Source organism: Carcharodon carcharias, chromosome 2 (genome assembly GCF_017639515.1).
Source record: "Carcharodon carcharias isolate sCarCar2 chromosome 2, sCarCar2.pri, whole genome shotgun sequence".
Lineage (NCBI taxonomy): Eukaryota > Metazoa > Chordata > Chondrichthyes > Lamniformes > Lamnidae > Carcharodon > Carcharodon carcharias.
In genome coordinates this window covers 220,393,567-220,420,622 of record NC_054468.1, presented here as the reverse complement: position 1 = coordinate 220,420,622, position 27,056 = coordinate 220,393,567, and the positions used below count along the sequence as shown (strand labels likewise).

Below are 27,056 nucleotides of genomic sequence, written 5' to 3'. Positions count from 1 at the left end.
ATTGCCACACACGATGCAGAGTGCTCTCAGTGCGAAGATGGAGCTTTGTCTCCAAAAGACTGAGTGGTGGTCATTCCTACTAATATTGTTATGGACAGACGCATCTGTGACTGGTAGAATGGGGAGGATGAGGTTAATTAGTTTTTCCCTCTTGTATTGGTTCCCTTTCATCAACTGCTGAAAGCCCAATCTGGCAGCTATGTCCTTCGGGACTCAGCCAGCTCTTATCAGTAGGGTGCTATAGAGTAATTTTTGGTGATGGATGCTGAAGTCTCCCAAACAGAGAACAGTTTGTGCCCTCAGTCTAAATGATGTTCATCATGGAGTAGTACTGATTCATCTACTGAAAGAGTAGGTGGTTATCAGCAGGTTTCCTTGCCCATGTTTGACCTCATACCACAAGAATTCAGAGTGTGGGGTTGATATTGAGGATTCCTAGGAATACTGCCTCCTGACTGCATTTCATTGAGTCGCCACCTCGTGAGTCTGCCCTATAGGTGGGACAGGCATAGTGATAGGGGAGTCCGAGATGTTGGCTGGCGGAAATGATTTTAGAGGGATGGTAGCACAATGGCTGGTAAACCAGAGGCTCAGGCTAGTGCTCTGGGGACACAGGTTCAAATCCTACCATGGTGTCTGGTGGAATTTAAACTCAATTAATTGATTTAAAAAACCTGGAATTGAAAGACTGCCTCAATAATGGTGACCATTAATCTATTATCGATAATCCAAAAACCCACTGATTCACTAGTTGTCCTTTACGGAAGGAAATCTGCCACCCTTACCTAATGTAGCCTATAAGAGACTCCAGACCCACTGCAATGTGGTTTAATTGTTCTCAAGGGCAATTGTGGATGGGCAACAAATGTTGCCCCTGCCATTGACACCCACATCGCATGAATGAAAAAAAAACTAAGCATGAATATGCCAGGCTTGATGAGACTATGGGACAGCTCTCCCAATTTTGGCTCAAATCCCTAGATTATATTGAGGAGGACTTTGCAAGGTTGACTGGGCTGGGTGTGTTATTGTCCTATCGAAATCTGATACCTAGAACAAACCTGAATGGTCTACACAGTTTTACTTTCTTTGTAGTGATCTGATATAACTAGGTGGGTTGCTAGGCCATTTCAGAGGGCAGTGAAGAGAGTACCACACTGCTGTAGGTCTGGAGTCACACATGGGCCAAACCATATAAGGATGACAGGTTTCCTTCCCTAAAAGACATTAGTGAATCAGTTATGTTTATACAACAATCCAGTAACTTCACAATCACCATTCCTGAGACTAGCTTTTTATTCAATTGATTTCTTATTGTAACTCAATTCAAACTATCAAGTGACATTTGCACTCGCATCTCTAGTCTCTGGCTTACTGTTCAAGTACTACCATAGCCTGGCGTGATAAAGGGAATTTCACATTGCCTCTGGTCGCTGTGACTGACCTGAAGTGCTTATGAAGAAAGTTTGATTTCCTAGCATTAATATCTTGCACTCTGCCGAATGCAAAATAGCCCAAATTTTACAGTTGTATAACGGCAAAACTGTCAGCATCACCATCATTAATGAGAAGCTGACAGCAACTGCTGGCATTTGCCCATGCACAATTGAAAATGGAAATCCCATTGTCAGTGATTCCCTCACCTCCACAGATGTGCTGATTTGAAGTCCTCACAGATAGAAATCAATTAGAAATCTCAAAATTGTGAATTCCCACTTTTTACACTATTATTCTCGATGTGAGAGCTCTTGAAAAAGCTACATCTTGTTGAATGAGGTGTAGTGAATTTTTAATAAAATACCATATCATAATTACTGCTGAGCAACCTCTCTGTCCCTGGAAAGCTGATTTTATATTTGTAGGAACATAGGAACAGCAGAAAGTCATTTAACTCCTTGAGCCTGTTTGCCCTTAAATGAGATCATTGCTGATCTGTGGCCTTACAGATTTTGCCTCACATACTTTAGTACTTTTGGATTACAAAATTCTATCAATCTCAGATTTAAAATTTACAATTGACTTAGCATCAATTGGCATTGGAAAGAGTTCTAAACTTCTATCACTCTGTTTCTTAATTTAATTTCTGAAAGGTGTAGTTCTAATTTTTGTATTATTCAGGCTAGTCCTAGACTCCCCAGTTAGCAGAAATAGTTTCTCTCCACCTATTCTATCTTTCCCCTTATAACTTGAAAACTTAAATCAAATCATCCCTTAACTTTTTAAACATCAGAGAAAATAACCTTAATTTGTGCAATCTCCTCAGTCTGGGTATCATTCTTGTAAAACTACACTGCATTCCCAATATATCCTCCCTTTGGTGCGGCGCCCAGATTTGCTTACACTACTTCAGGTTTGGTCAGACTAAGCTTTGTACAGCTGAAGCATGACTACTACCCCCTTGTTTTCTAGTCCCCTGGATATAATGGGGTGCATTCCATTAGGCTTTTTGATTATTTTCTGTACCCGTTCATGACATTTTAATAATCTATGAACTTGGTCACCCAGGTGTCTTTGGGCCTCCACTGTTCCTAGTTTTTCACCATTTAGAAGTATCCTGTTCTAACCTTTTTAGGTCCAAAGTGGCTGACCTCACATTTACCTACACTGAAATCTATTTGCCACAGTTTTGTTCATTCACTTAATCTATCTATACCGCGTAGTATCAAGCTTCCATGTACGCTGCTTTCAATGTCATTTATCTTTGTGTCGTCAGCATATTTGATATCCGGCTTTCTATCCAAGGCATTAATAAATAGTGAACAATTGACACTCCAACACAGATCCTTGCAGAACTCCACTAGTCACATCCTGCCAATTAGAGTACCAGCTAATCATCCCTACTCTCTGTCTCCTGACACTCAGCCAATTTCCTAACCAGGTCAATAATTCTTTTTCATGTGTTTTAACTTTACCTAACAGTCTCACACGAGGGACTTTATCAAATGCTTTCTGAAAGTAATGTAAATAATATTCATAGACATTCCCCTATTTATTAATTGGTTCTTCAAACAATTCAATCAGATGTGTCAGGCATGACCTACTCTTTACAAATCCATGCTGGCTCTCTCTGATCAGTTGAACATATTCAAGGTTTCAGCAATTTCCTGAGAACTGATGTCAGGCTAACTAGCTTATATAATTCCTTGGTTTCTCTCTGCCACCTTCCTTAAATAATAGTGATATGTGCAATTTCCCACTCTAAAAGGAACAGTTACCAAATCAAAAAATCAACTTTGGAAGATTATAATTAGAGCATCTGCAATGTTCTTAATTAAATCCTTTAAAATCCTGCAATGAAGTCCATCTGTTCCTGGGATTTTGTCACGTTTTAGTGTCATAACTTTCTTCATTACTGTTATTTTTGTTTACGTTCGAGGGAAATCCTATCACTGTTTTAAGATTGATTTCCTTGCAATTTTCAGCATACAGATCTCTTCCTCTACGGTAGGTACTAACAAATTGTTCATCATACCTGTCAATTTCTTATTTTCATTGACAATATCCCTGTCATCAGATTTCAAGGGCCCCACATTGCCCCTGACCACTCTCTTTTTCCTAACAAACATTTTTTGCATTGATTTCAACTTCCCATACAAATTTCTTTCCATACTCCCTTTTTATGCTTTGTTACTCTTTCCTGTTCTTTGTATCTTTCCCATGTGCCAGGATCTGTTTCTTTTTTTGCATTTTATATACCTTTTCTTTTAATTTTACATTGTCCATGATTGTCTTTTTTGACAAACAGGACTCTTGCCCCTTAGGGGTATAAACTGCTTCTGCATCACAAATTCTCTTGAGCACCATGTACTAATCTTCTGTCATTTTACACATTACCACATTTGCCCAGTTTACTGTGGACCATTTCGGTCCCATCCCTTTGAAGTTAGCCATCCTAAATCTATCTGTGCTTCTCCCTTTCGAACACTGCATTGTAGTCTATCGTATTATGACTGCTATTAGATAAATGTTTATGTAATAGACTATTAAAGTAAATCTGGTTCATTACTCGTTACCCGATTGAATATGACATTGTTTGTTGGTTTGTGCATAAAATGCTACAAAAGAACTTTCCCAGGCACATTCAAGAAACTCACTACTCTTCTTGCATGTGCTAGTCTGCTTGCCCCAATCAATATGAGTGTTACAATCCCCCATTAAGACTACTCTGCCTTTGTTACATGCTTGTCTAATCTCTGCACTTATACTATCTATAAACATCGCAGCTGCTTATACACATCTTCCACTACAATCGTAAATTCTTTTCTATTTTTTAATTCTGCCCATAAAGTCTCCTCTGCCTGTTTACCTCTCGCACCACTGAAGTGACTTCATCCTTAAGGTTATTCCTCCCCATACCAATTTCCCTGTATTTCCTGTAGGCCTTATAATATATTTAGTTTCCAGTCCTAACCGTCTTGCAGCCATGTCTCAATAATGACTACCATGTCATACCCTCCAAGATGAATTTGAGCCTTCAATTCATCTTAATTGTTCCCTATACTTTATTCATTTTTATAAAGCATACTTATTTGGGCCTCATACTCCTACCTGTCCTACTGCTCTAACATTTCACTGACAATTTTTATTTCTCTCTCCTCGTTTAATTTCTTTACATCTTTTAGTTTTCTCTTTACCTGTGATGCCGTAGACACAATTTCTGATTGTTACTCTACTGTCACATTTTATTTGGTTTTGTACCATTATCTGCACTACCCTTTTAACTGGGGCCCTCCCTCAACCCCATAGTTTAAGTCCCTGTGGCCACCTTATTTATCTTTCCGCTAGGACCATGGTCCCAATCCTAACAGCACAGTTCCTTTCTGTCCCAATACTGGTGCCAGTGTCCCATTAACCCCTCTTTTTCACACCACCCATTGAGCCACATGTTCATCTCCCTAATTTGCTTATCGCTGTGGCTATTTGCACATCTCCCTAACAGCACTGTGGGTATACCTACACCACATGGACTGCAGCAGCTCACCACCACCTTCTCAAGGGCAATTAAGGATGGGCAATAAATGCTGACCTAGCCAGCAATGCCCACTTCCATGAATGAATAAAAGAGTCCAATTTCTCCATTCCGTGATAAAAATTCCAATTTTCTTTTTGAAAGTTTATGATATTTTGGCTTATACTTTAATTCCACATGTATGTCCCAAACTTTATTTCACTAACTGTAACATTATAAGTGAATGATAAAATGTGCTTGTTAATTCCTGGTTTGCTGTCCGTGGAAATTCTTCAATTTGATTGGATACTTGGCTTACCTGATGATATCACGGTTGCTGATTGCTGGAGATTGCCTACAGCTGGTGCCAGAATGAAATTAATGTTGGGATAAGATAATTCATCTTTAATTCATTGCCACAGAGGGCAGTGGAGGCCAGGTCATTGAGTGTATTTAAGACTGAGATAGATAGGTTCTTGATTGGTAAGGGGATCAAAGGTTACTTGGAGAAGGCAGGAGAATGGGGTTGAGAAACTTATCAGCCGTGATTGAATGGCGGAGCAGACTCGATGGGCCGAATGGCCTAATTTCTGCTCCTATGTCTTATGGTCTTAAGAGAAATCTGTACCACACAGCTTGCTGGATCTTTATGGGTAGCCTTGCTGGAGGTCACTGTGTTGACTGCAAGCTCCAAGTTAATAACTACAGATGTCTGTAGATGGCTTAAAACTCATTTCTAAAATGAATCCTCATAAGGAGCAACATTCTAAATAAAGGGAAAGAATGTACAAGAATAATAAAGAAAGAGTGCATGTGAGACAGAGTGCAAACAAATTTATTAAGTAAAGCAATGTCTACCTGGAAAGTCTTCTAGATTGTCTGTTGATTGGTGTCCCAACAAAAGCATTCGACACTTCAGTAGATTTGACAGCTGGCTCACTATTCCCAGGGCTGAAGTTTTTTCTTTAAAAAAGAAGTGTTTTAGTATAAAGATCAAGATGGACATGTTTTTCTTATTTTACAAATTTATTTCCATCTCTTTTTTTATGTGCACATGCAGATTATGGCGGAAAGACTATACTGCAGTAAAAGTTACCAAGCAGCCAGAATGAATTTAGCAAAATTTCTGGATAGAAAACAGAAAAAACTTGCTTCAACATTTTCAATATCCAGGTTTAACATTCTACAAAAAGGGTTACCTAAAATTCTGCTTATTAAACATGCATGATCTCCGTCTGATGCTTAACTGGTAGCATCCAAGCCCTCTGCCTTATGAGAGCAAACTAGACTTTTCAGAAAATAATCCTGCGTTTAAAGACAGCAGTATGGTTTTTCCCTTCACTCACTTTTCACTGGCAACTTCCAAAGCACAAGAATCACCTACAGCAATCTTTAAGGCTGACTCACTTTCTTTCCATCCACTTCTCGTGTACTAGAGCAATTCATACCCTTCCCTGTGGCAATGAATATTTGGATTTTGCCAATTCTTTGAAGACAGTTGCTTCTTGTTTCTTGCAAACCGTATGACAGATATCTCACTATTTACTGTCTTTAACTGGTCCACTCTTGGTTCTTTATCAGTTGATGGTATGGTTATTTCACCTAATCTTAAATGCAACTCCCAAATCCCTTCCATTGCTAAATTTACAGTTAAAAAGCTTGACTGCCCCTTTCTGTACCAAAGCTAGTATTCCCTTCAATAACTCTTAATTGGTTTTAAATAACAAGTCTGATCAAAGCTTCAATATGTTAGAGCATCTGGGCAGGCAAACACCTCTCATTACTGGAAAGCTGATGGGTGATCGCTCTTTCATCTCCAGCCTTAAAACCTTTTCTTCTATGTCACAACTTTCTTTGTTTTAATTCATCAATACTGCAGTAGTTATTCATTTCATTCCTGTTAAATTAGAAATTAGCCATCTCACAAATAATTCCACTTTACTATGCCAAAATCAAGACTCATTGCACCATTTGCTGTTTGAGCTAATCTTTTACCATCTCAAAACTACAGGCATCTTAATTCACTCAGTCTTACCTTTATCTTCTGATTTACAAGCCTTTAAAACCCAAGTTTGGCAACAAAATACTACTTTTTACTCAACTCATCAATTGTTTTGACTCTGCATGGCACAGACTTACAGAAGGAAACCAGCCTCAGCCATTTTCTGGACGCAGCCGAGTAGGCAAAACCATCACTGCAGTGCTAGAATTCCTTACCTATTGTGAGGAGATAGAGCCGCTTCTTGCTCATTTTTTAGCCAGACTTCGTTAACCTTTGAAAGTACTGAGTTGATGAATGTTGCACGAGTAACCACACTTCCCGAAGTTGTCCGCCTTGCCACAGTAGATAATGGTTTGGGTCGCGTAACTGTTTGCAAAAAAATCCTTGAGCTTAAGTAGATTCAACATAGCAAATCACTAGTTTACAGTCATTAACAAAGCAAATGGAATGATGGACCAAATAGCAGAAGTTGAAAGAAGTCATGCTCAAATTACATGATATTTCAGTTAAATTGCATCCAGTGGTTGTCAACACATCAAGCAATCAAACACTAGGTGTAGTTGATACAATCATGAGGTTTAATTTGTTATGTTTTGGGACTATACCCTTAAGTTATGGTAAACTAAATGGGGTCATGTGACCTGTTCTAAAATCTGACAGGGCAGGGTGGATGGTTTGACTGCTAAAGGTTAAATGAAGGCCTAGATTGTTTTACTAGGAAAAAATGTGCAAGGTATTCATGCTTGTAGACAATGGTGAAAGCAGCTGTGATGCTGGTGGACAGATTTTGAGACTGCAAGTCCCAGAAAAATGTTGAGGATATCGGGTTGTAAACAGTTATGCTTTAAACTGTCCATTTACTTCCAAGATGTAAGAGTTGGGCTCTTGAGGATAGATAATCAGCACTTCTACTGGATACAGGCCAATGTGATTTATAATGCCTTGATGATGAGCTTTGATGAGTCTGCCAGGGCCCGAGAGCGAGCAAGAGAGAGAGCAAGAGAGAGAGAAAGAGTTTAACCACGTTTTTTCTTTATTCATTCATGTGATGTGGGCTTCGCTGGCTCAGCCAGCATTTATTGCCCAACCCTAGTTGCCCACAAGGAGGTAGTGGTGAGCTGCCTTCTTGAACCGCTGCAGTCTCTGTGGTGTAAGTACATCCAGTGCTGTTAGCGAGGGAGCTCCAGGATTTTGACCCAGTGACAGTGAAGGAACAGCGATATATTTCCATGTCAGGATGCTGAGTGGCTTGGAGGGGAACTTCCAGGTGGTGGTGTTCCCATGTGTCTGCTGCCCTTGCCCTTCCAGATGGTTGTGGTCGTGGGTTTGGAAGGTGCTGTCCGAGGAATCTTGGTGAGTTCCTGCAGCGCATCTTGTAGATCGGTAATGGAGAGAGTGAATGTTTTTTTTTGGATGGGATGCCAATCAAGCAGCCTGCTTTGTCCTGGACAGTGATTTTATTATTTTGTCACAGTAAACATCTTAAAGGGTGAAATCTTGCTGTGACATCCTTTCAGCTATTACCTGGAAGTTTAAGTTTCTTTCAAAAGTTATGCATCTCTATGGAAATCATAACATACCTCAGAGAAGAACCTTAAAGCCAAGTTCTCTGATATTAGGGATTGAGTTACAGGAAAGATCAGAATTACTTGGGCATTTCAGTCTTGAAAACAGCCAACGAAGCATTGACCTCAGACAGATATACAAGATAACAACCAGTAGAGTAAAAAAAAATCCAGAATATTATTTCAAATTAAACTAGGCCAACAGAAAGGAGTATTGGCTCAATTTAATAAAAAGCCACAGGTTCCGTGGCAACAAGCAGTTCTGTACATGGAGACATAATATGGATTTAAAGTCCAGGAAGGAAAAAAGGAACACTAGCATTGCTTAAAAAATGAATTAAAATTGTAACAACAGAAAATTAACAGCATAAGAAATACGAGCACGAGTAGGTCAATAAGACCATGGCTAACCTTAACTCCAATTTTTCACAAAATCCACATATGCCTTCCTCCTCATGTCCAAAAATCTCTCTCAGCTTTGAATATACTTAACGACTAAGCATCCAGGGTCCTCAGGGGTAAAGAATTCCAATGATTCACAACCCTCTGAAGAAATTCCTTCTCATCTCAGGTCTTTATTGACTGACCTCTTATCCTGAAACTATGCCCATTGGGTTCTAGACTCTCCAGCAAGGGGAAACAACCTCTCAGCATCAAGCATACCAAGCCCCCTCAACATCTCTGAACTTTCAATGATATAACCCTTCATTCTTCTAAAATCCAGAGAGTGTAAGACCAACCTACTCAAACTCTCATCATATGACATATAAACATAGAAAATAAGAGTAGGTCATTCAGCCCTTAGAGCCCGCTCTGCCATTCAATATGATCATGGCTGATCCTCTATCTCAACACCATACTCCTACTCTCTCCCTATACCCCTTAACGCTTTTAGCACCTAGAAATCTATTTCCTTCTTAAATATATTCAGTGATTTGGCCTCCACAGTCCTTGGTGATAGAGGATTCCACAGGGTCATCATCCACTGAGTGAAAAAGTTTTTCCTCATTACAGTCCTAAATGGCCTACCCTGTATCCAGAGACTGTGACCCCTTGTTCTAGAATGCCCCAGCCAGAGGAAACATCATCCCTGCATTCATTCTGTCTAGATCTTCAGAATTTTATACGTTTCAATGGGGTCCCCTCTCATTCTTCTAAACTCCAGTGAACACAGGCCTAGACAAGCCTCTCAATCCAGCAATCAATCTAGTGAACATTCACTGTATTGCCTCCAAGTTTTTCTTTCCACAGATAAGGAGACCAAGACTGTGCACAGTACTACAGGTGTCATCTCGCCAAAGCCCTGTACACAACTGTAGCAAAATTTCCTTGCTCTTGTACTCTAGCTCCGTTGCAATAAAGGCCAACATATCATTTTCCTTCCTAACTGCTTGCTGTGCTTTCATGCTAACTTTGTGTTTCTTCTTTAAGGGCACCAAAACCTCCCTGAACATCAACATTTAAAAGTTTCTATTTAAAAAATATTCTTTTTTTCTATTCTTATCAAAGTGAATGACCTCATTTCCCTACATTATACTCCATCTGCCACTTTACTGCCCATTCACTTAACTGGTCTATGCTCTGCCACCTTTTTCTGTTCTCCTTACAGCTTACTGTCCCACCTAACTTTGTATCGTCGGCAAATATTACATTACTCTTATTACCTTCATTTAAGTCATCAATATAGATTCTAAATAGCCGAGGTCACAGCACTGATCCATACTGCAGCCCACTAGTTACAGCCTGCCAAGTTGAAAATGCTCCATTTATCCCTACTCTTTGCTTTCTGTCCGTTAACCAATCCTCTACCTTTGCTAATACACTGCCCCCAATCCCATGATTCCTTATGTTGTGTAACAACCTTTTATGTAGCATCTTACAGAATGCCTTTTGGAAATCTAGGGTGTAAGAACATAATGTTCATTATGTTACATCAACTGGTTCCCCTTTATCTACTCTATTATACCCTCAAAGCAGCTTAACTTTGTCAGGCATGATTTCCCTTTCGTAAAACCATGCTCACTCTATCTAAGCAGATGATTTTCCAAGTGCTTTGTTAACATCTTAATAATAGATTTCAACATTTGCCAATTCTAGAGTCTTTTTGGGCTGTTGAGCTAAGGTGTACTTAAAACAGCTTTCTTCAGCTAAATCTGTGTTATGTAAACAAAAACTTCACATTGCTTTAAACATTGCAGATTTCAAAATATCTCAAAGCACAATCTCACCTTCACGCAAAATTGCTAAATGATGGTAAGGTTTTGCACGGTCAGTTGCTAGCCTTCTCTGAACCCTTGGAAGAACTTTTCCATACTGCTCCAGAATGGAATTCCTAGCAGCTGTTCTTTCTCGAATTTGTGGATCACGGTCATTCTGACAAAACATTTTTAAAAAATACTTCAATTCTGTCATTTTCCTGCTTTACATCCACATGCTTTACTTTCTATCTTTCTTCCTCCAGTGTTAGATCCTTTTCATGCCACACAGTCAACATTGGAATATGTTTCTCCTTACATGAATATAGATGTACAATGCAGCAGAGATTTCCTGCCTTTATAGCGAACCATAGCCAAGTTTAATCATTGGTAGATTTACCCTTGTTTATATTTTATTTATGGCAAATTGTCTGAGTACTGTGGTAGATCATGTTCAGCAGAACTTGGGAGGGAAGCAACAATAAGCCATTGGCACACTATCCAAAGGCTACTTTGAACATACTTGATATGGTAGGCATGGCCTAAAACGGAAAGTAGCTCAAAAGCAAAGCTTAATGGCTTTGCGAACACCTCAACTGCAGGGGTCACCCTCTCGGCACATGCAGTCAGTGTCTGTGACATCATTGCCAGCAAAGCCACAGGTAGCTATCAGCATCAAATATTGAGCAGTGTAAAGATATTTTAACAAGTGAAGCACCAATAAAATGATTTTTTTTCAAATTTTTCTCTGATGTGCACAGTCTTAAATGATGTGTGATCTTACTCTGACAGTCTAAATACCATGATTAAGGATTGCAATTCTCACAGGACATTGATCCCCAAAACATCAGTTAAAAATCCTGGGATCGTGACTGCGCTTTGACCTCTCTGCCTCATTCGCGGCCCTGCTCCCAGCTCTTGTCTGCCTCACTCACCGCCTCAATGGCCACCCCACTCCTGGCCCCTCACTGTCTCCCTCCCATTCGTCGCCCTGCTCCCTCACTGTCTACTGCTCATTATTAGTGAGGCAGTGAGAGCTCAGGCAAGGAGTGGTGAGTGAGGCATCCAAGAGTTGGGAGCAGGGCTTCAAGTGGGGTGGCAAAGGGGAGGCAGAAGGGTCAGGAGTGAGGCAGTGAGGGGTCAGGAGTGGGGTGATGAAGAGACAGGAAGTGGGTGGTCAATGCTCAACAGGTGCACAATAGCGTCAGTGGCGAGAGGAACGACACATGCACCAATGGATTGAGGGAGGTGCCAACTTCCTGTTTCAGCTTGGTGTCTGGAGATACAGCGAGGGCAGGGTGGTGGTGATAGGGAGAGATTTCATATTCTTTCCAAATGTTACAAATTCCATCTACTTCTGGTACCCTCTCAGGTTCAGTAACATCTGTCACTTCCATGACCAATCAAAGTGTTTTACTTTTATGCATAACCCAGGGGCTCAAAAGTTTGAGAACTGAACAATGAATCTGGGAGTAGCTGGGTGATTGGGGGGGGTGGGGGGAACCCAGTCACTGTCACAGAAAACCATAGTTAGATGGCATCATAAATTTGTGATGGGTAATTAACATTGCTTCCCAGTTACCAAAAGAAGGTCTGATCAATTTCAGATGGGCTTAAGTGAACATAATTTTTTTTTTAAAGTTGCAATATTTGTAACCATATTAAATATTTTAACATTAATATTTGTATGATATATTACAGCTCTAATGTTATTCTGTAATATCAAGCGTTTTTGTTTTACACGCAACAATACAAAAATGGGGGCAAAGCTGACGTTTCATACAGATATGCGAAGGTATATCAGAGAGATTTGTTTCTCCACTATCTCGAACATACATCTCGGCAGATTTGGAAAAATAAATAAATTCAGTCCCCAAGGATCAAAAACAATTCAAAAAAGATGGCTTTCAGCTCACCAAACTCATTTTCAGTGATTGATTAAGCTGCAAGGCTGGGACATAGTTGGCACGCTGAAGATGATGAACTAAAAGATATTCTTGGTTTTGAAGACTGCCACTCTTGTTCAAAAACTTCTCTAAACATTCCTGCGAATAGATAACATATAAAACTATATTAATATTGCTGGATACAGTGATCATGATGTGTTTATACTAATCCCGCTATAACAGTAAACAGGTTTACCATTTGAATGGAAAATATTTCTTTTTCAAATTACACCTAAAAATTATCTTTCCTTTCCCAACTACAGGTGCCTTTAAAGAATTAGTGATTTATGCATATCATACCTGTTCAGTAGCAGTGAAAGGGAGTTTAAGCAGTTCTTCCATCAGCCCATTCTCCTGACATAGTTCATACATGTGCTTTAGCAGGTCCTCTACATTTATTCTACTTGCATTTAGTCGAAGTAAATGCCAAGCCTCCACCATGCACCTGAAAGTTAAGATTACAAATGAAACATTTTAAGTCCTTAGTTTCAATGTCAGTTTTCATACAATAATTAAACTTAACATGTACAACCTACCCATTGAGAGCTAACCCACAAGGCTTCCCTTTTGCAACATAAAAGCAGCAGGAGACCATTCAGCCTCCCGAGCCCATTTTGTCATTCAATTAGATCATGGCTGATCTGTATCTTAATTCCATCTACCCACCTTGGTTCCATAATCCTTCATTTCATTGTGCAACAAAAATCCATCAACTTAGTTTTGAAATTTTCAACTGACCTACCCTCAACAGTTTTTTGTGGGGGAGAGCATGCCAGATTTCCACTATCTTTTCGGTGAAGAAGTTCTTCATGAACTACCTAGCTCTAAGTTTTAAGGTTATATCCCCTTGTTCTGGACTTTTCCATCTTGAATGCTTTAATACCTACAGAAAGGCTTTCAATCATTGCCCAAAAGTCAGTTTCAAAATAATAGCTTTAAATGCCCAGCTCTTGCAATGCTCTGGTGTAGTATACCTGATAACAAGGCAATTAATTTAGTCGGTGTTTAAGAAATTAATACAGAAAACAAAAACAGGGAGTGTAAATACACATCTGCAGTTTCCCATACTGGCGAGCTTCAAATGGTGGACAACCTTTGTTTGGAATGTCCAAGCAGATAGTCCCGTTTGAATATAGCTTCAAGAAGCAAAATGGGAAATAACCTTAGATTCAACCACAGGCATTTCCAATTAGAATAACTCCTAGAGTTGAAGGCCTAGGAAGGGAAAGAGTAAGCCAAGAGAAGGTAATTGATTGCAAGGATACAGGCAGTAGCCTAGCTTAATTAAGTTCACGTGAAAGCAAAAGGATTTTTACAGCAGAATCATGGCAGTGTTATCAAAGAGCCTATAAATAGACAGGGTACTAGGATAAATCCTCCAAAGAACAAAGAAGCCACAGTTAGTACAGCTTCCAAAACAGCGATAAATCACCATCTACTACTGGTATGGGTATCCCAAAACATTTTTTTAAAATTCTTTTTTGGGACATGAGAGTTGCAGACATGGCCAGCATTCATCCCCAATTCACCTGGAGAATATGATGGTGAGCCACCTTTTTGAACTGGTGGTGTTCTGCCTTTAGGGGGAGTGTTCGAGGATTTTGACCTAGCAACAGTGAAGGGACAGTTCCAAGAAATAGTTCCAAGTCAGGAAGGAGTGCGACTTGGAGGGGAATGGCAGGTGGTGGTGGTGGTGATGTCCCATGCGTCTGCTGCCCTTGTTCTTCTAGGTGGTACTGGTTGCAAGTTTGGAAGGTGCTGTTGAAAGATCCTTGAGCAGCAGCACTGCACCTTGTACGTGGTGCATGTTGCTGCCACAGTGCAGTGGTGCTGTCTTACTGCTATTGTCATGTTGCAGTTTTGTTGGTATTTGAATTGTATCATAAATAAAATTGAATTTTAAAAGTAAACATTTGCAATCTGATTTGACAATCTCAAACTCAACTTGCATATCATTCTGGTTATCAGGCTTGAGATTTTGCTACCCCATCCCTCCTACCACACAAAAACACTCAATGAGAAAGCACGTGTGTGGTTCATGCTCGAAAAATAGTTGGCAGAGTTGCTATATTATAACAACTTCATATGTAACTAAATCAACCTCTAGCAACTGAATGGATAAAAGGACTGCCCTACTAGCAGTAAGAGCTACAAAAATAAACTGATGACCAGTTCAGTTACCTGTTAAACAGCAGCACAGTAAGGTGCAGTTTAACTTCACTGCTACTAGCCATCGAAGGTTTCATTGCCTGCATGTATCGAAGGGCCTTTCTATGCTCTCCTTGGCACATCAAGGCTTGTATGATCCGGACATGCTGCCATGAGGACAATGACCTGCTGGTGGCAGGATGCAAAATACGATCCAAAGCATTCTTGAAAAAAAAGGAATAAAAAGAGATCAAAATACAATATTTTCTAACTGAATATCACCAGCACATAACATTTATTTAATTTAGATTTGCCCGATCTTACTTCAGTGATTTTCATGGCTGTTCTTGCTGCACAATATACTGAATAATCTTACTTTCCTGGGTGTACATCTATCACAGACATATCATGCGTCTTAGTCAATAATAGAATTTACAGCACAGGAACTGGGTCAATCAGCCTATTTTTGGTGCTTATGCTCCACATGAGCTTCCTCCCACCCTACTTCAACCAAGCCATCTAACAAACAGATTGTTTTACACATCTTAAAACATAAATTAAATGGGAATTGGTGTCTAGGATATGTTATAGAAACCTCATCAGTAAATAAATTGTCACCCAATGTACTGGGCTTTTGTACCACAAACAAATGTTGAGGAGAGAGCTGGTATTAAATCTGAGCCAACTGCAATTGTGTAATAAAGTTTGGAAAGAGGTAACTGCTTGGGACATGGAGAAGCTATCAGTTCATCGAATGCGCAAAGAACTGTCTCTTCCTTATTGTACTCCAAGGGAATTCAAGGCCCAGTCTCATGAGTGGCAATCAGCTGAGGAAAGACTCCACAGATTCCAAATTTGGCTGGCAACCTCATTCAGAGGACAGCTGATGTGGGTTATAAAAATTGTTGCACTGAATTGATAAGAGACTAGGCCTTTTAGTAGGGTAACATATCGCAAGCTTTTGTCTGTATCAATCCTCTATGCTGCCCCAGCAGGAAGCTGTAATCATAATCTGAACTCCAGTTAAACACTTTTTTTTTAAAAATCGAGTCCAGTAACAGTTCGGAGAGAAAGTGGCATGTTACACCTAATTATTACAATCACCCCAATTTTGCTGTAATTCTAGCTCATCCAATTGTTAGAGGAGACATACCACACCCTACAACATGTTTCTCAACCTCCTTAGGACGTTCTTTAATACAATACTTAACTTTCTCAACTAAGAACATACTAACCAATAGTTTCAGATAGCACTGACATTGTGTCAAAGTGATTGTGCATCATTTGCAGCATGATCTAGTTGAAATTCTAAAAAAGGTTGTTATCTTTCACAGATATTACCTGCTGCCCAACCAACAAAAATCATACCATGGAGTACTTGATCATTTCAGAATGCGCTTGATTCTATGCCAGCCAATCCTGTTCCAGATTATCATTCCTTCTAATCTCTAGTCTCGTACGTTGCTCATTCTTTTTAAATCCATGTCTTCAAGAATTATCTTTGCAGGCTCGGTCAAATATCCTGTCTCTATCCATGTCTGGTGTGTATCAGCATTTTAAAAGACTTTTCATCTTTCTCCTGGCCTTGCCAAAGTCGGGCATGAACAGATCCAGGATCTGACAGCCACGCTTTACTCTTTTTTCCAGTGAAAAATATAGCTGTACAAATTCATCTTTCCATTAACAGTAATGAAACTGTTAGATCCATTACTTTGCTTTTTACTGATTCTTCCCCAATGCAGCATTATCCTTACGGTGGGCAAGTTATCCAAAACTACATACAACATTCCAAAAACAGTGGCTGTACCAGTGTTCTTATACAAAGTTAGATTAATATGGTTTGGCTTTTAGTCTTTTGGTGTAACTCAGTGTATAATTATCATTTGCAGCAGCCTTAAATTCATTAAAAAAATTTCCTTCTTTGCCTTTGCCAAAATTACTTAATAAACAAAATAAAGGCATGATGGACAGACTGTAGGTTCTTACTGGATTGGTCAAAGCACCTCCCTCATATGTATCTACCATGTGACTGTCATAAACTACTACTTTAGTTACCTTCTCAAAGTATTCCAGCAGACAGGTGAGGTGAGAGTGCGTAACGCTTTCAACTCTATCTGCTGATTACACCTTATGGACTCTGCTTGCTTTAGATGAGCAGAATAACCTTATATATAATGCCATCAAGTGTTTTTTTTTTCTCACTATAGGCATTTGATGTCTAATTTATAAACCATGCCTCTTCCCATATAAAGATGGCAACTGACCATTCACCAATCCTTGTTCCAGCAAAAATGCTCCAAAAAATTTAATTGAGCAATGCCCATTCCTCTCGATTTCCTTGTGAATTCTAGGGTTTAATGCATCTAACTTGAATTTAATGCATTTTTTACAATCTTCCTTTCAGCATATGCTTCACTGATATCTACTTGTGTTGCAGGTTTCTGGGCCTAAAAAATGGGTTTGCAATTTGACGACAATTGTCTTCACTTGCAACGACCAACGAAAAAACATTTAGTTCCTGAGCATATGGAGTTTGAATGAATGAGGAAGTCAAAATTTCCTATACAGCTCAGAATTTTGAGCAATGTGATACACATTTTTAAACACACTATCCATGGTTAGTATGGATATCTTAAAAGTTAAGTCATCGCATACAATGTTAACTGGGAAAATGTGTCAATTTTCAATGTGCATGTTATCCACCTAGACATTTCAACAGGAAGTCAACAATATGTTTCAATTGACAGGAAAGGAGAGGTTGTTTTTGGCATCTGTACTTACCTCATGGTCACTGTGATCCAAAAGCCAAAAACCCTGGATAAGGTTCACAAGACCCACAGGCACAGCAAAAGCAGGTGGAAAGGATTCAATTGAAGACTCATTCTTGTTAGGAGCAGAAGAAAGAACATCCAACAGCAGGTAAATAGCCTGTAAATCAGAGGTTAAGGCTCCAAAGCAGAAGTGTGGTGACCCAAATTATAAGTAATTACCTATATAATTAAAAATAACAACAGGAGGCCAGATACTTGCAAACACTAATTCATCAGTATACCAGAGGGGCTCCGCATAACAAAGAATATCTTCCACACAGCTGAAGGATACAATGGCATGCTTTGTTGTCTCATCTACATTCTCCAGTAAATACACATCAAGGAGAGCCTGTTATTAAAAATAAGAATGATCAATTTAATATTTGCAAAATTTCCAATGAACTTATTTTGTCATTTGTGTATCACATCTTACGTGAAGGCTTGAGGGTGGATATTTTCCTGTTCCCCCTTCATCCCTCTTCCACAGCTGCTCTATGTGGTCCCCTATTTCTGATACCATTCCATCAATCAACAGGCAGTCTGAACACCATTTGCCTCTGGGTAAAACAAATGTGAGGAATATGAAATATTAACAGTCATCTTGTGACTATCTGATGTTTCTTGTCTAAAAATAAAATTTTCTTCTAAAGACAATTTTCCAGAGAAAACCTAAGTTCGAGGCATTGATTTCAAAGCTAGAAATTGTGAACTAGGTTACAAAAAGAGTTGGGCTATACACTAAGTTAGCAATATTGAGGATCACATTATTGTACATTTAATTTGTAAAAGATAATCCATTTGGAACATACTTGGATAGACGCTCCAACTTGTGCCGTCTGTTGGTATAATAATTTTGTATAATGGGGTAGTTGTAGATGGGCCTGGATAACTGTAGCACATCGACATCATCTAAAAGAAAGAGTAAATAATGTTTAAAGATTATATCGGCTAACTGAAGTACAACATAAAATGATATCCTTGCTTAGCTGATAAGCATTCTTGTGATATAGATCTTGATTTTACCTGAACCCTCTGGGAGTAGGCCAGCACGACAGAACCACAACATAACCTGTGTGTACTGGGAAAGTAGAGTGCCTACAAGGCGCTTGTTCATTAAGTCAATCAATCCTGTTGGAAAATGTTATCATTAATATATTTAACAAAAGAATTTCTAGGAGCTTTTTTTATATATGAATACCATAATCAAACAATGTAGTAAAGATAAATATTTAGTCAGAGTCTCTTTAACTGGAAAGGGTGCCTCAAAATATTTATTTCTAGCTTATTGCCATATAACTGTATACTGAGTATTTGGTGGTTATTCGTTAGTATGATTAACAAAAAACAATTAGCAAAGGTTTAAAAAATTGCTCCTCACCTGAAATAAAATGGCATATTAGTAACAATGTACACAAAGGAATGCAACACATATACACACACCTCGCTCAGTCAGCTCCTGGGCCTCAGTAAGGAAACAGCTAACAATGGTGGTGAGGTTGCTAAGTAACATCTGGCAGTGCTGCAGAGACTGGAGTGTGTGCGAGTCAATGAAGTGACAGGATCCATCAAAAAGTGGAATACCTAGTGGTTAAAGGATAAAGTGAAACACGCTAAAGTTAAGCACGTGACAACCTTTTCAAAATAATGTTTCACAGCTTTTAACCCTCACACTTGTAGACTTACACAAGTACCTGCTTCAAAATTAGAATAAATGTTCCTGAAATGCAAATTTAAAAAAGCATGTAATTTATCTACTTCTATGAATTAATTTGGGGTGATCTACTTGGTTCATGCCTACTGTACAATGCATACGAGTTAAAGATGTCAGCCACTGTGAATCAGAGGAATCTAAAGAGCAAACACTAGCCTCCTCCAGACACGAAGTTAAGAAGTATCAAATCCTGCAATCCCACCACCCAGAAGACATAGATTCACTCCAGGCTGATTTGCATATCTCCCACTTATATGTCGGTTAGTGGTCTGGAAGTAAATCACCAGCAAAAAGTTTCAACCAGAAGATGGTAGCATAACAGGTCTACACAGAAGGAAAAACAAGTGGTTTTTAGGAAACTGCTTATGGTTTCAAAATATGTAACTGTGAACTAGGGAAAAAATAAGTCTTCTTTGAAATAAAAAATTGTAAATGCTGTTATTCAAGGTTTGGTCTTAACACATATGGCTTAGTTCAACAGCGAAGTGCTAAGTTAGTTCTGCATTAGTCTAACACACCTACATAACAGGCCAAGTCCACATTTCAATATATAATTTCATCCAGTAGCAGCACATGATAGTAGGATCGATGCTGTGGCTACTTTTCTTCTTAATAGTAGTGTGCAGCTCGTTTAAGTGTATAATCACTTCTTTCAAGCAACGCTAATTCTCATTTAACATACACCAACAAGAGAATCTAACCATATTCTCTTTATATTCAACATCCTTGGTTTTACCATGCATCAGAAACTTAACTGGACCAGCTACATAAGGCAGGAACTGAGAATTCTGCAGCAAGCAACTTACCCTCCTGACTCCCAAAAGCCTGTCCACTATCAAGGCATAAGTCAGATGGAATATTTTCTACTTGTCTGGATGAGTTCAGCTCCAACAGCACTAAAGAAGCTTAACACCATCCAGGACAAAGCAGCCCACTTGATCAAAACCCACTGCACCACTGGTGCACAATGCACAATGACAGTAGTCTATAGCATCTACAAGGTGCACTGCAGCCCTCTGCAAAGGTTTCTTCGATAGCACCACTAACATCCATGACCTCCACCATTTAGAAGAACAAGGGCAGCAAATGCAGGGGAACACCACCACCAGTTCCCCTCCAATCACACACCATCTGGGCTTGGAAATATATTGTCATATCACTGTCGCTGGGGCAAAATCCTGGAACTTTCTCTTTAACAGCACTGTGGGCCTACTTACACCACAAAGAATAATACAAACGTACGAATTAGGAGGAGGAGTAGGCCACTCAGCCCCTCGAGCCTGCTCTGCCATTCAATAAGATCATGGCTGATCTGGCTGTAACCTTAACTTCACATTTTCACTTATCCCTGATAACCTTTCACCCCTTTGCTTATCAAAGATCTATCTGGCTCTGCCTTAAAAATATTAAAAGACCCTGCTTCCACCACCTTTTGATGAAGAGTGTTCAAAAGACTCACTACCTTCGGAGAAAAAAAATTCTCATCTGTCTTAAATGGGCGACTCCTTATTTTTAAACAGTGACCCCTCGTTCCAGATTCTCCTAAAGGAAGAAACATCCTTTCCACATCCACCCTGTCAAGACCCCACAGGATCTTATATGTTTCAATCAAATCACCTCTGGCTCTTCAATCGTTCAAGGTAGCAGCTCATCACCATCTTCAATGGCAATTAGGGATGACAAGAAATGACGGCCTTGCCAGAGATTCCCACATCCATAAAACATAAAAATAACTCCAATGATTTTAATCATAAACCAGCCAAAAACTATTAATTAGGTAGAAGGACAAGACTACCAATCGGTAACTTACCATTACAAAACCAATCGAACAAATTGCTCAAAATCTTTCTAACGCTTCTAATTCAGGTACAGGCAACTACCTCACAGATGACAGTCAAACATGGTCATTTGTTCTGTGTGGTCAACCAGGTTTTCTATAAAGCCCATGCTATACGGACAAAAATAACTCAAAATATGATGCAGAAAAGTTGCATTTATTTACTCAGTACTTTTAATGTGGAAAACATCCCAAGGCACTTTACTAAAGGGCAGAGTAATGGGTTGGGGTGGCGGAGGGGGGAAAAATAGATAAAAAGGATAAAAGAGCACAGATGAGCATGGCAGGAAACAGCTTTGAGAACTGACTGAAGGAGGTGGTTCGAAAGATCAGATTTTAGAAGGAAATTCCAGATAAATGGGACCATGCAGCTGAAAACTACCAAACATGGAACAAAAAGGAGTGGGAACACAGGCAAGGCCAGAGTCAGAGGACTAAACCTTATAGGTGCAAGGACTATAAAAGCTGCAAATAAAAGTTGGGTGAGGTTGTGGGAAACAAGGACAAAAATTTTCACTTCAGTGGAAACAGGAAGCCAATGAAGGCCATAGAAGAGTAGGCAACGGCCAGCAGTAAAGCGACAGGAGTTTTGCTCAAGTTGAGGTTTATGACAGGCTGCAAAATGGAAGGCTGGCGAGGAAGAACTAGAATAATAGCTTCAGAAATGCCAAAAGAATAGATAAGGGTTTCAGTGATGTTGGGCAGAAGCAGCCTACTCATGAGAAATGTAACAACCAAACGCTTGACCCAAGAATAAGTAAGCAATGCTGTACAAGACATGACTACTTTGACCATAAGCTAGAAAGTGAGAAATGTTCATAATTACTCCCTGAGGCAGTGAGCGGTAGAAACATAGAAAATAGGATCACGAGTAGGTCATTTGGCCCTTCGAACCTGCTCCGCCATTCAATAGGATCATGGCTGATCCTCTATCTCAATGCCATACTCCCGCCCTCTCCCCATGCCCCTTGATGCCTTTACAGTATAGAAATCGATTTCCTTCTTAAATATATTCAGTGACTTGCCCTCTCTGATACAGAATTCTACAGGTTCACCATCCTCTAAGTGAAGACATTTCTCCTCATCTTGGTCCTAAATGGTCTACCCTGTATCCTGAGATTGTGACCTCTTGTTCTAGACACCCCCCCACCCCCCCAACCAGAGGAAACATCATCCCTACATCCAATCTGTCCAGACCTGTCAGAATTTTACACATTTCAATGAGATCCCCTCTTATCATTCTAAACTCCAGTGAATACAGGTCTAGTCAGCCCAATCTCTCCTCATACGACAATCCTGCCATCCCAGGAATCTCTGGTGAACCTTCATTGTGCTTTGTTTCGATTTAGGGCCCTAGTTTCAAATTGGACTACTTCACTTTCCAACCCAAGGAAGAATTCTATCATGTTATGGTCACTGTTTCCTAAAGAACCCCGCACAAAATTAATTTACCCCTTCTCATTGCACAAAACCAAATCTAGTATAGCCTGTTCCCTAGTTGGTTCCTCAACGTACTGGTTTAAAAAATCATCTTATACACACTCCAGGAATTCATCCGCCACAGTATTATTGCTAATTTGGTTTGCCCAGTCTATATGTAGATTAAAGTTCCCATGATTATTGTAGCACCCTTGTTACATGCATCTCTAATTTACTGTTTAATAGTTTCCCCCACCTTACTGCTACTGTTTGGAGGCCTATTGACAACTCCCACTAATGTTTTACGCCCCTTATTGCTTCTTAGCGCCACCCAGGCTGATTCTACATTTAGATTTTCTGAACCAATATACTCTCTCACTATTGCACTGATTTCATCTTTAACTAACAATGCCACACCACCTCCTTTTCCTTGTTGCCTGTCCTTCCTAAATATTGAATGCCCTTAGATTTTCAGTTCCCAGCTTTGGTCACCCTGCAGGCTTGTCTAATTGCAATCATATCATACCCATTTACCTCTATTTGCACTGTTAATTCATCTACCTTATTGGGAATGCTCCATGCATTCAGATACAGTGCCTTTAGACTTGTCTTTTTGCACTATTTTTTGTACTACAGCCCCATTTGTTGCTAGCCCATTTCCTCCGTCTTCCACTTTTGCTTTTTTACTTTGCTGTCTTTCATTTCTTTCTTTGTTTCCCTCGCTTGTGTCTCCGCACTCAGGTTCCCACCCCCCTGCCACTCTGGTTTAAACCCTTCCCTACATTACTAATGAATATCCCTGTGAGGATATTGGCCCCAGTCCTGCTGGGATGCAACTCGTCCATCGTGTACAGGTCCCACCTTACCCAGAATTGGTCCCAATGCCTAAGGATCCAAATCCTTCCCTTCTACACCATCGCTCCAGCCACACATTCATCCAGTCTATTCCCCTATTCTGGATCTCACTAGCACGTAATCCTGAGATTATTATCTTTGAGGTCCTTGCTCCCTAAATTTTGCTTGCAGGGTCTTATCCCTCTTTTTACCTATGTCATTGATACCGATATGGAATGTGCCTTCTGGCTGTTCACCCTCCCCCTTCAGAATGTCTTGCAGCTGCTCAGTGACATCCTTGACCCTAGCACTAGGGAGGCAACATACCATCCTGGTGTCACACCTGCAGCCACAGAAACATCTATCTGTTTCCCTTACCTATCACTTGCTTTCCCACTCTTTTTCTCTCCACCCTTGCAGCTGAGCCACTCGTGGTGCCAGGGACTTGGTTCTCACTGCATTCCTCTGAGAAACCATCTCCCCCAGCAGTATTCAAAACGGAAAATCTGTTAGAGAGGAAGATGGGCCCAGGGGATTCCTGCATGACCCGCCTAGTGCCTTCACTCTGTCTGGCAGTCACCCATTCCCTTTCTGCCTGTGCACTCTTTACCTGTGGTGTGACCACCTCACTGTACATGCTAGCCATGAAGACCTCAGCCCTGCGGATGCTCTACAGTGACTCCAGCCACTGCTCCAGATCCTAAGTAGCCGCAGCTGGAGATGCTTCCTGCACATGTAGTCACCAAGGATACTGGAAGTATCCCTGACTTCCCACATAGCACAGGCTAAGTAGTCCACATGACCAAGCTTCCCTGCCATGACTTACCCTTAAATTACACCCTTTACTTTTGCTTCCTCTAGTTTAGAGGATATTAAGGACCGTAGAAATACTCACCAAGTCCTACTTACCCAGGCTGTTGCTCTTCTTTCTGAGGAAAGGTAGAAAGTGAAAGGATCACCTCCTTCCTTCTTCAGCGAACTCCCTCATTCACCAAACTCCAACTAAAGGACTGAAATGCAGCCCAAGGCTGCACTCAGTGCAGGCGAGGCAGCCCTGTAGATGGCCTGCTTTTATCTAGTTTCTGAAAAACTATTTAAGCCAGTTACCTAATTAACTAGCTGCAAAGAGAGTCTAAATGAGCCCTGTTTTAAAGCTGGACTAAAACTTGCCTTCTCCCAACCCAAACAGCAACTTTTAGTTAATTGCTTAATTTAAGACAGATTAGGCTGTAGATAGAAATTAACCCTTAAATTAAATTACCCGTTAAAACACCCTCACTCATCAAACTCCAATTGAAGCACTCAATGCAGCCCAAGACAGCACTCGGTGCTGTGGGGTGGGTGGGAGGGGGGGCGTGAGACAGGAAAATAAGAAGTGCACGCTCAATAAAGTTAGAGACACCAATGCTGGAGAATTTAATACTTAGCCCACCTTTGTCATCTACTATTAGCACTGAGCACTCCTAGTCAGGTATAACTGACAGATGTAATTCCCTCTACACTGCCTCATTCTAAAAATCAAGAGTGCCTCCTACTTTGCCATTGTTACATTCTGATTTTACAAATTAAGTCAGTCTTATGGCCTGACTACGATTGCTTACCTTTTTACCCACAGATGCACCAGGTGGTTATATACACATGTATATGCCATGCAAATACAAGGAGAGATCACATGCTCAACGATAATGTCTTTTACTCATGTTTTATTTAAATAATTAGCCACATCTTGATTCCTAAAATGCAACAATGTATTCAACAGCACTGTACTAGAAGATATAAAGAAGGCACGCAAAGTTCAGAAGTGAAAAGGTTGATATAGCTTAAGTATTGATATTTCAACAAGTATGTATATATAAATCTTTCAGATTAATACAAAAGGACAGATTTACTGCTCTCGAAATTAAAACTGGGAACAAAGAAACACCAATAATTTAGCGACACTCGACAACATAATGGTTGCCTCAGTCTGTTTATTTCAGTTACCCAAGCTTCCAATTTTGTTTTAGGATTCATGTACATATCTCTGCATGCTGCACAGCAGGACAAAGCAACCCGCTTGATTGGCACCCTATCCACAAACATTCACTCCCTCCACCGCCAACGCACAGTGGCAGCAGTGTGTACCATCTACAAGATGCACTGCAGGAGGCTCACTAAGCACCTTCCAAACCCACAACCACTACAATCTAGAAGGACAAGGGCAGCACATGTATGGGAGCACCAACACCTGGAAGTTCCCCACCAAGCCACTCACCATCTGACTTGGAAATATATCATCGCTCCTTCACTGTCACTGGGTCAAATCCTGGTACTCCCTTCTTAATAGCACTGTGGGTATACCTACACCACATGGACTGCAGCGGTTCAAGAAGGCAGCTCACTGCCACCTTCTCAAGGGTAATTAGGGATGGGCAATAAATGCTGGCCTAGCCAGCGACGCCTACATCCCATAAATGAATAAAAAAACATTTTTCTTACTACGAAAGCACAAAACTAAACAAGTGATAATCTAAGTTAAGTGGTAGTAGGCAAAAGCAATTTACTGAGATGACTGTTCATACTCATGCACACAGAAACCTCTGGGTATCGAAGTAAACCGTAATCCATTATCCTTAGAGACAGATTAGTTGTAATCTAGGTACTACAAATATTAAATACAACAGTTATGTTAGAGTAAGGAAAGAATGTTAATTTTATGGGTACTAACAGATAGTAAATTGAAAGAAGTACAGCTTAGAAACACATGTTGGCCAATGTGATTCTGCAACCGAGGAGAGCGACCACCTTTCAGAGAACAGAAAACTACAAAGGAAAAAAGGTAGTTATACCTTCTACCACCTCAGTCTCTCTCTCAGCCCAGGCAACATAGCCTCTCATTCCACAGTACGTATCGTAAAAGCTGAACTACTGAAAAAAAGCACTTTCGCAAGCTGCAGACTTACAGATGTTGTCGAGTTCCTCTTTGGTACGAGTTATTTTTTTCCAGGTCCACTCAAGCACAAAGCGCAGGCTGGCAGCTGATCTAGGTTGTTCTTATGGTGGAGTAAAAAAAAAGCATTACCAGCTTAACCACAGTTCAAAACAGGTGCCTGAAAATAAATTTTACGGTTGAGAGGGCAAGATTTTTTAAATACTTGAATTTTACGCATTAAGCTGAAATGCCAAGGTTATTTTTAAAAGAAGTTTGCAGCGTTCCATTGGAGTTCAATTCTGGAAAATCCAGCTGTGGTTTACTCAAACTATTGAATTAGGGGGCAAAATCATAACTGTCAAAAAATAAAACATTACTTCGTCAGATGTTCTTTTATATTTTTTTGAACAGATATGATAGTATGTACAAAAAGATTAAAGCTAAAAAAAAAATTACCTCAACGCTGTCAGGTTTTTCCAGAGTGAAACAACTTTTATTTCAAGTATAAGCCTTCCATTTTTAAAATATAATTTTTTAGCATCACATTTACACAATTACATACAGAGGCACAATGCTTACTTAAGGTAGTGGGGGAATGGGGGCAGAGGCGAAAGGGAAGGGAAGGGATGCCAGATTATTGTTTATGACCAACAGCCTTTGCTGAGGAAATCAAGAATATGTATACTGATGAAGGACAGGAAGGGGTTGGCTGTGATTTCTCCACATATGC

The 27,056-nt window shown here is 40.0% G+C and overlaps 1 protein-coding gene across 3 annotated transcripts in view; it reads right to left on the bottom strand.

Moving 5' to 3' along the window:
- ahctf1 (AT hook containing transcription factor 1) overlaps positions 1–27,056 on the bottom strand; it is a 105,992-nt gene that overhangs the window by 28,619 nt on the left and 50,317 nt on the right. For all 3 annotated transcript variants that reach the window (XM_041174251.1, XM_041174261.1, XM_041174268.1), the window contains exons 14-26: positions 26,358–26,447; positions 19,055–19,195; positions 18,638–18,742; positions 18,424–18,523; positions 18,048–18,171; positions 17,907–17,963; positions 17,586–17,732; positions 14,838–15,028; positions 12,957–13,101; positions 12,627–12,755; positions 10,744–10,888; positions 7,166–7,316; positions 5,807–5,911 (exon numbers count right to left, since the gene is read on the bottom strand). In XM_041174251.1, coding sequence (XP_041030185.1) covers positions 5,807–5,911; positions 7,166–7,316; positions 10,744–10,888; positions 12,627–12,755; positions 12,957–13,101; positions 14,838–15,028; positions 17,586–17,732; positions 17,907–17,963; positions 18,048–18,171; positions 18,424–18,523; positions 18,638–18,742; positions 19,055–19,195; positions 26,358–26,447 — 1,630 coding nt within the window. The remainder of the gene's footprint in view (positions 1–5,806; positions 5,912–7,165; positions 7,317–10,743; positions 10,889–12,626; positions 12,756–12,956; positions 13,102–14,837; positions 15,029–17,585; positions 17,733–17,906; positions 17,964–18,047; positions 18,172–18,423; positions 18,524–18,637; positions 18,743–19,054; positions 19,196–26,357; positions 26,448–27,056) is intronic.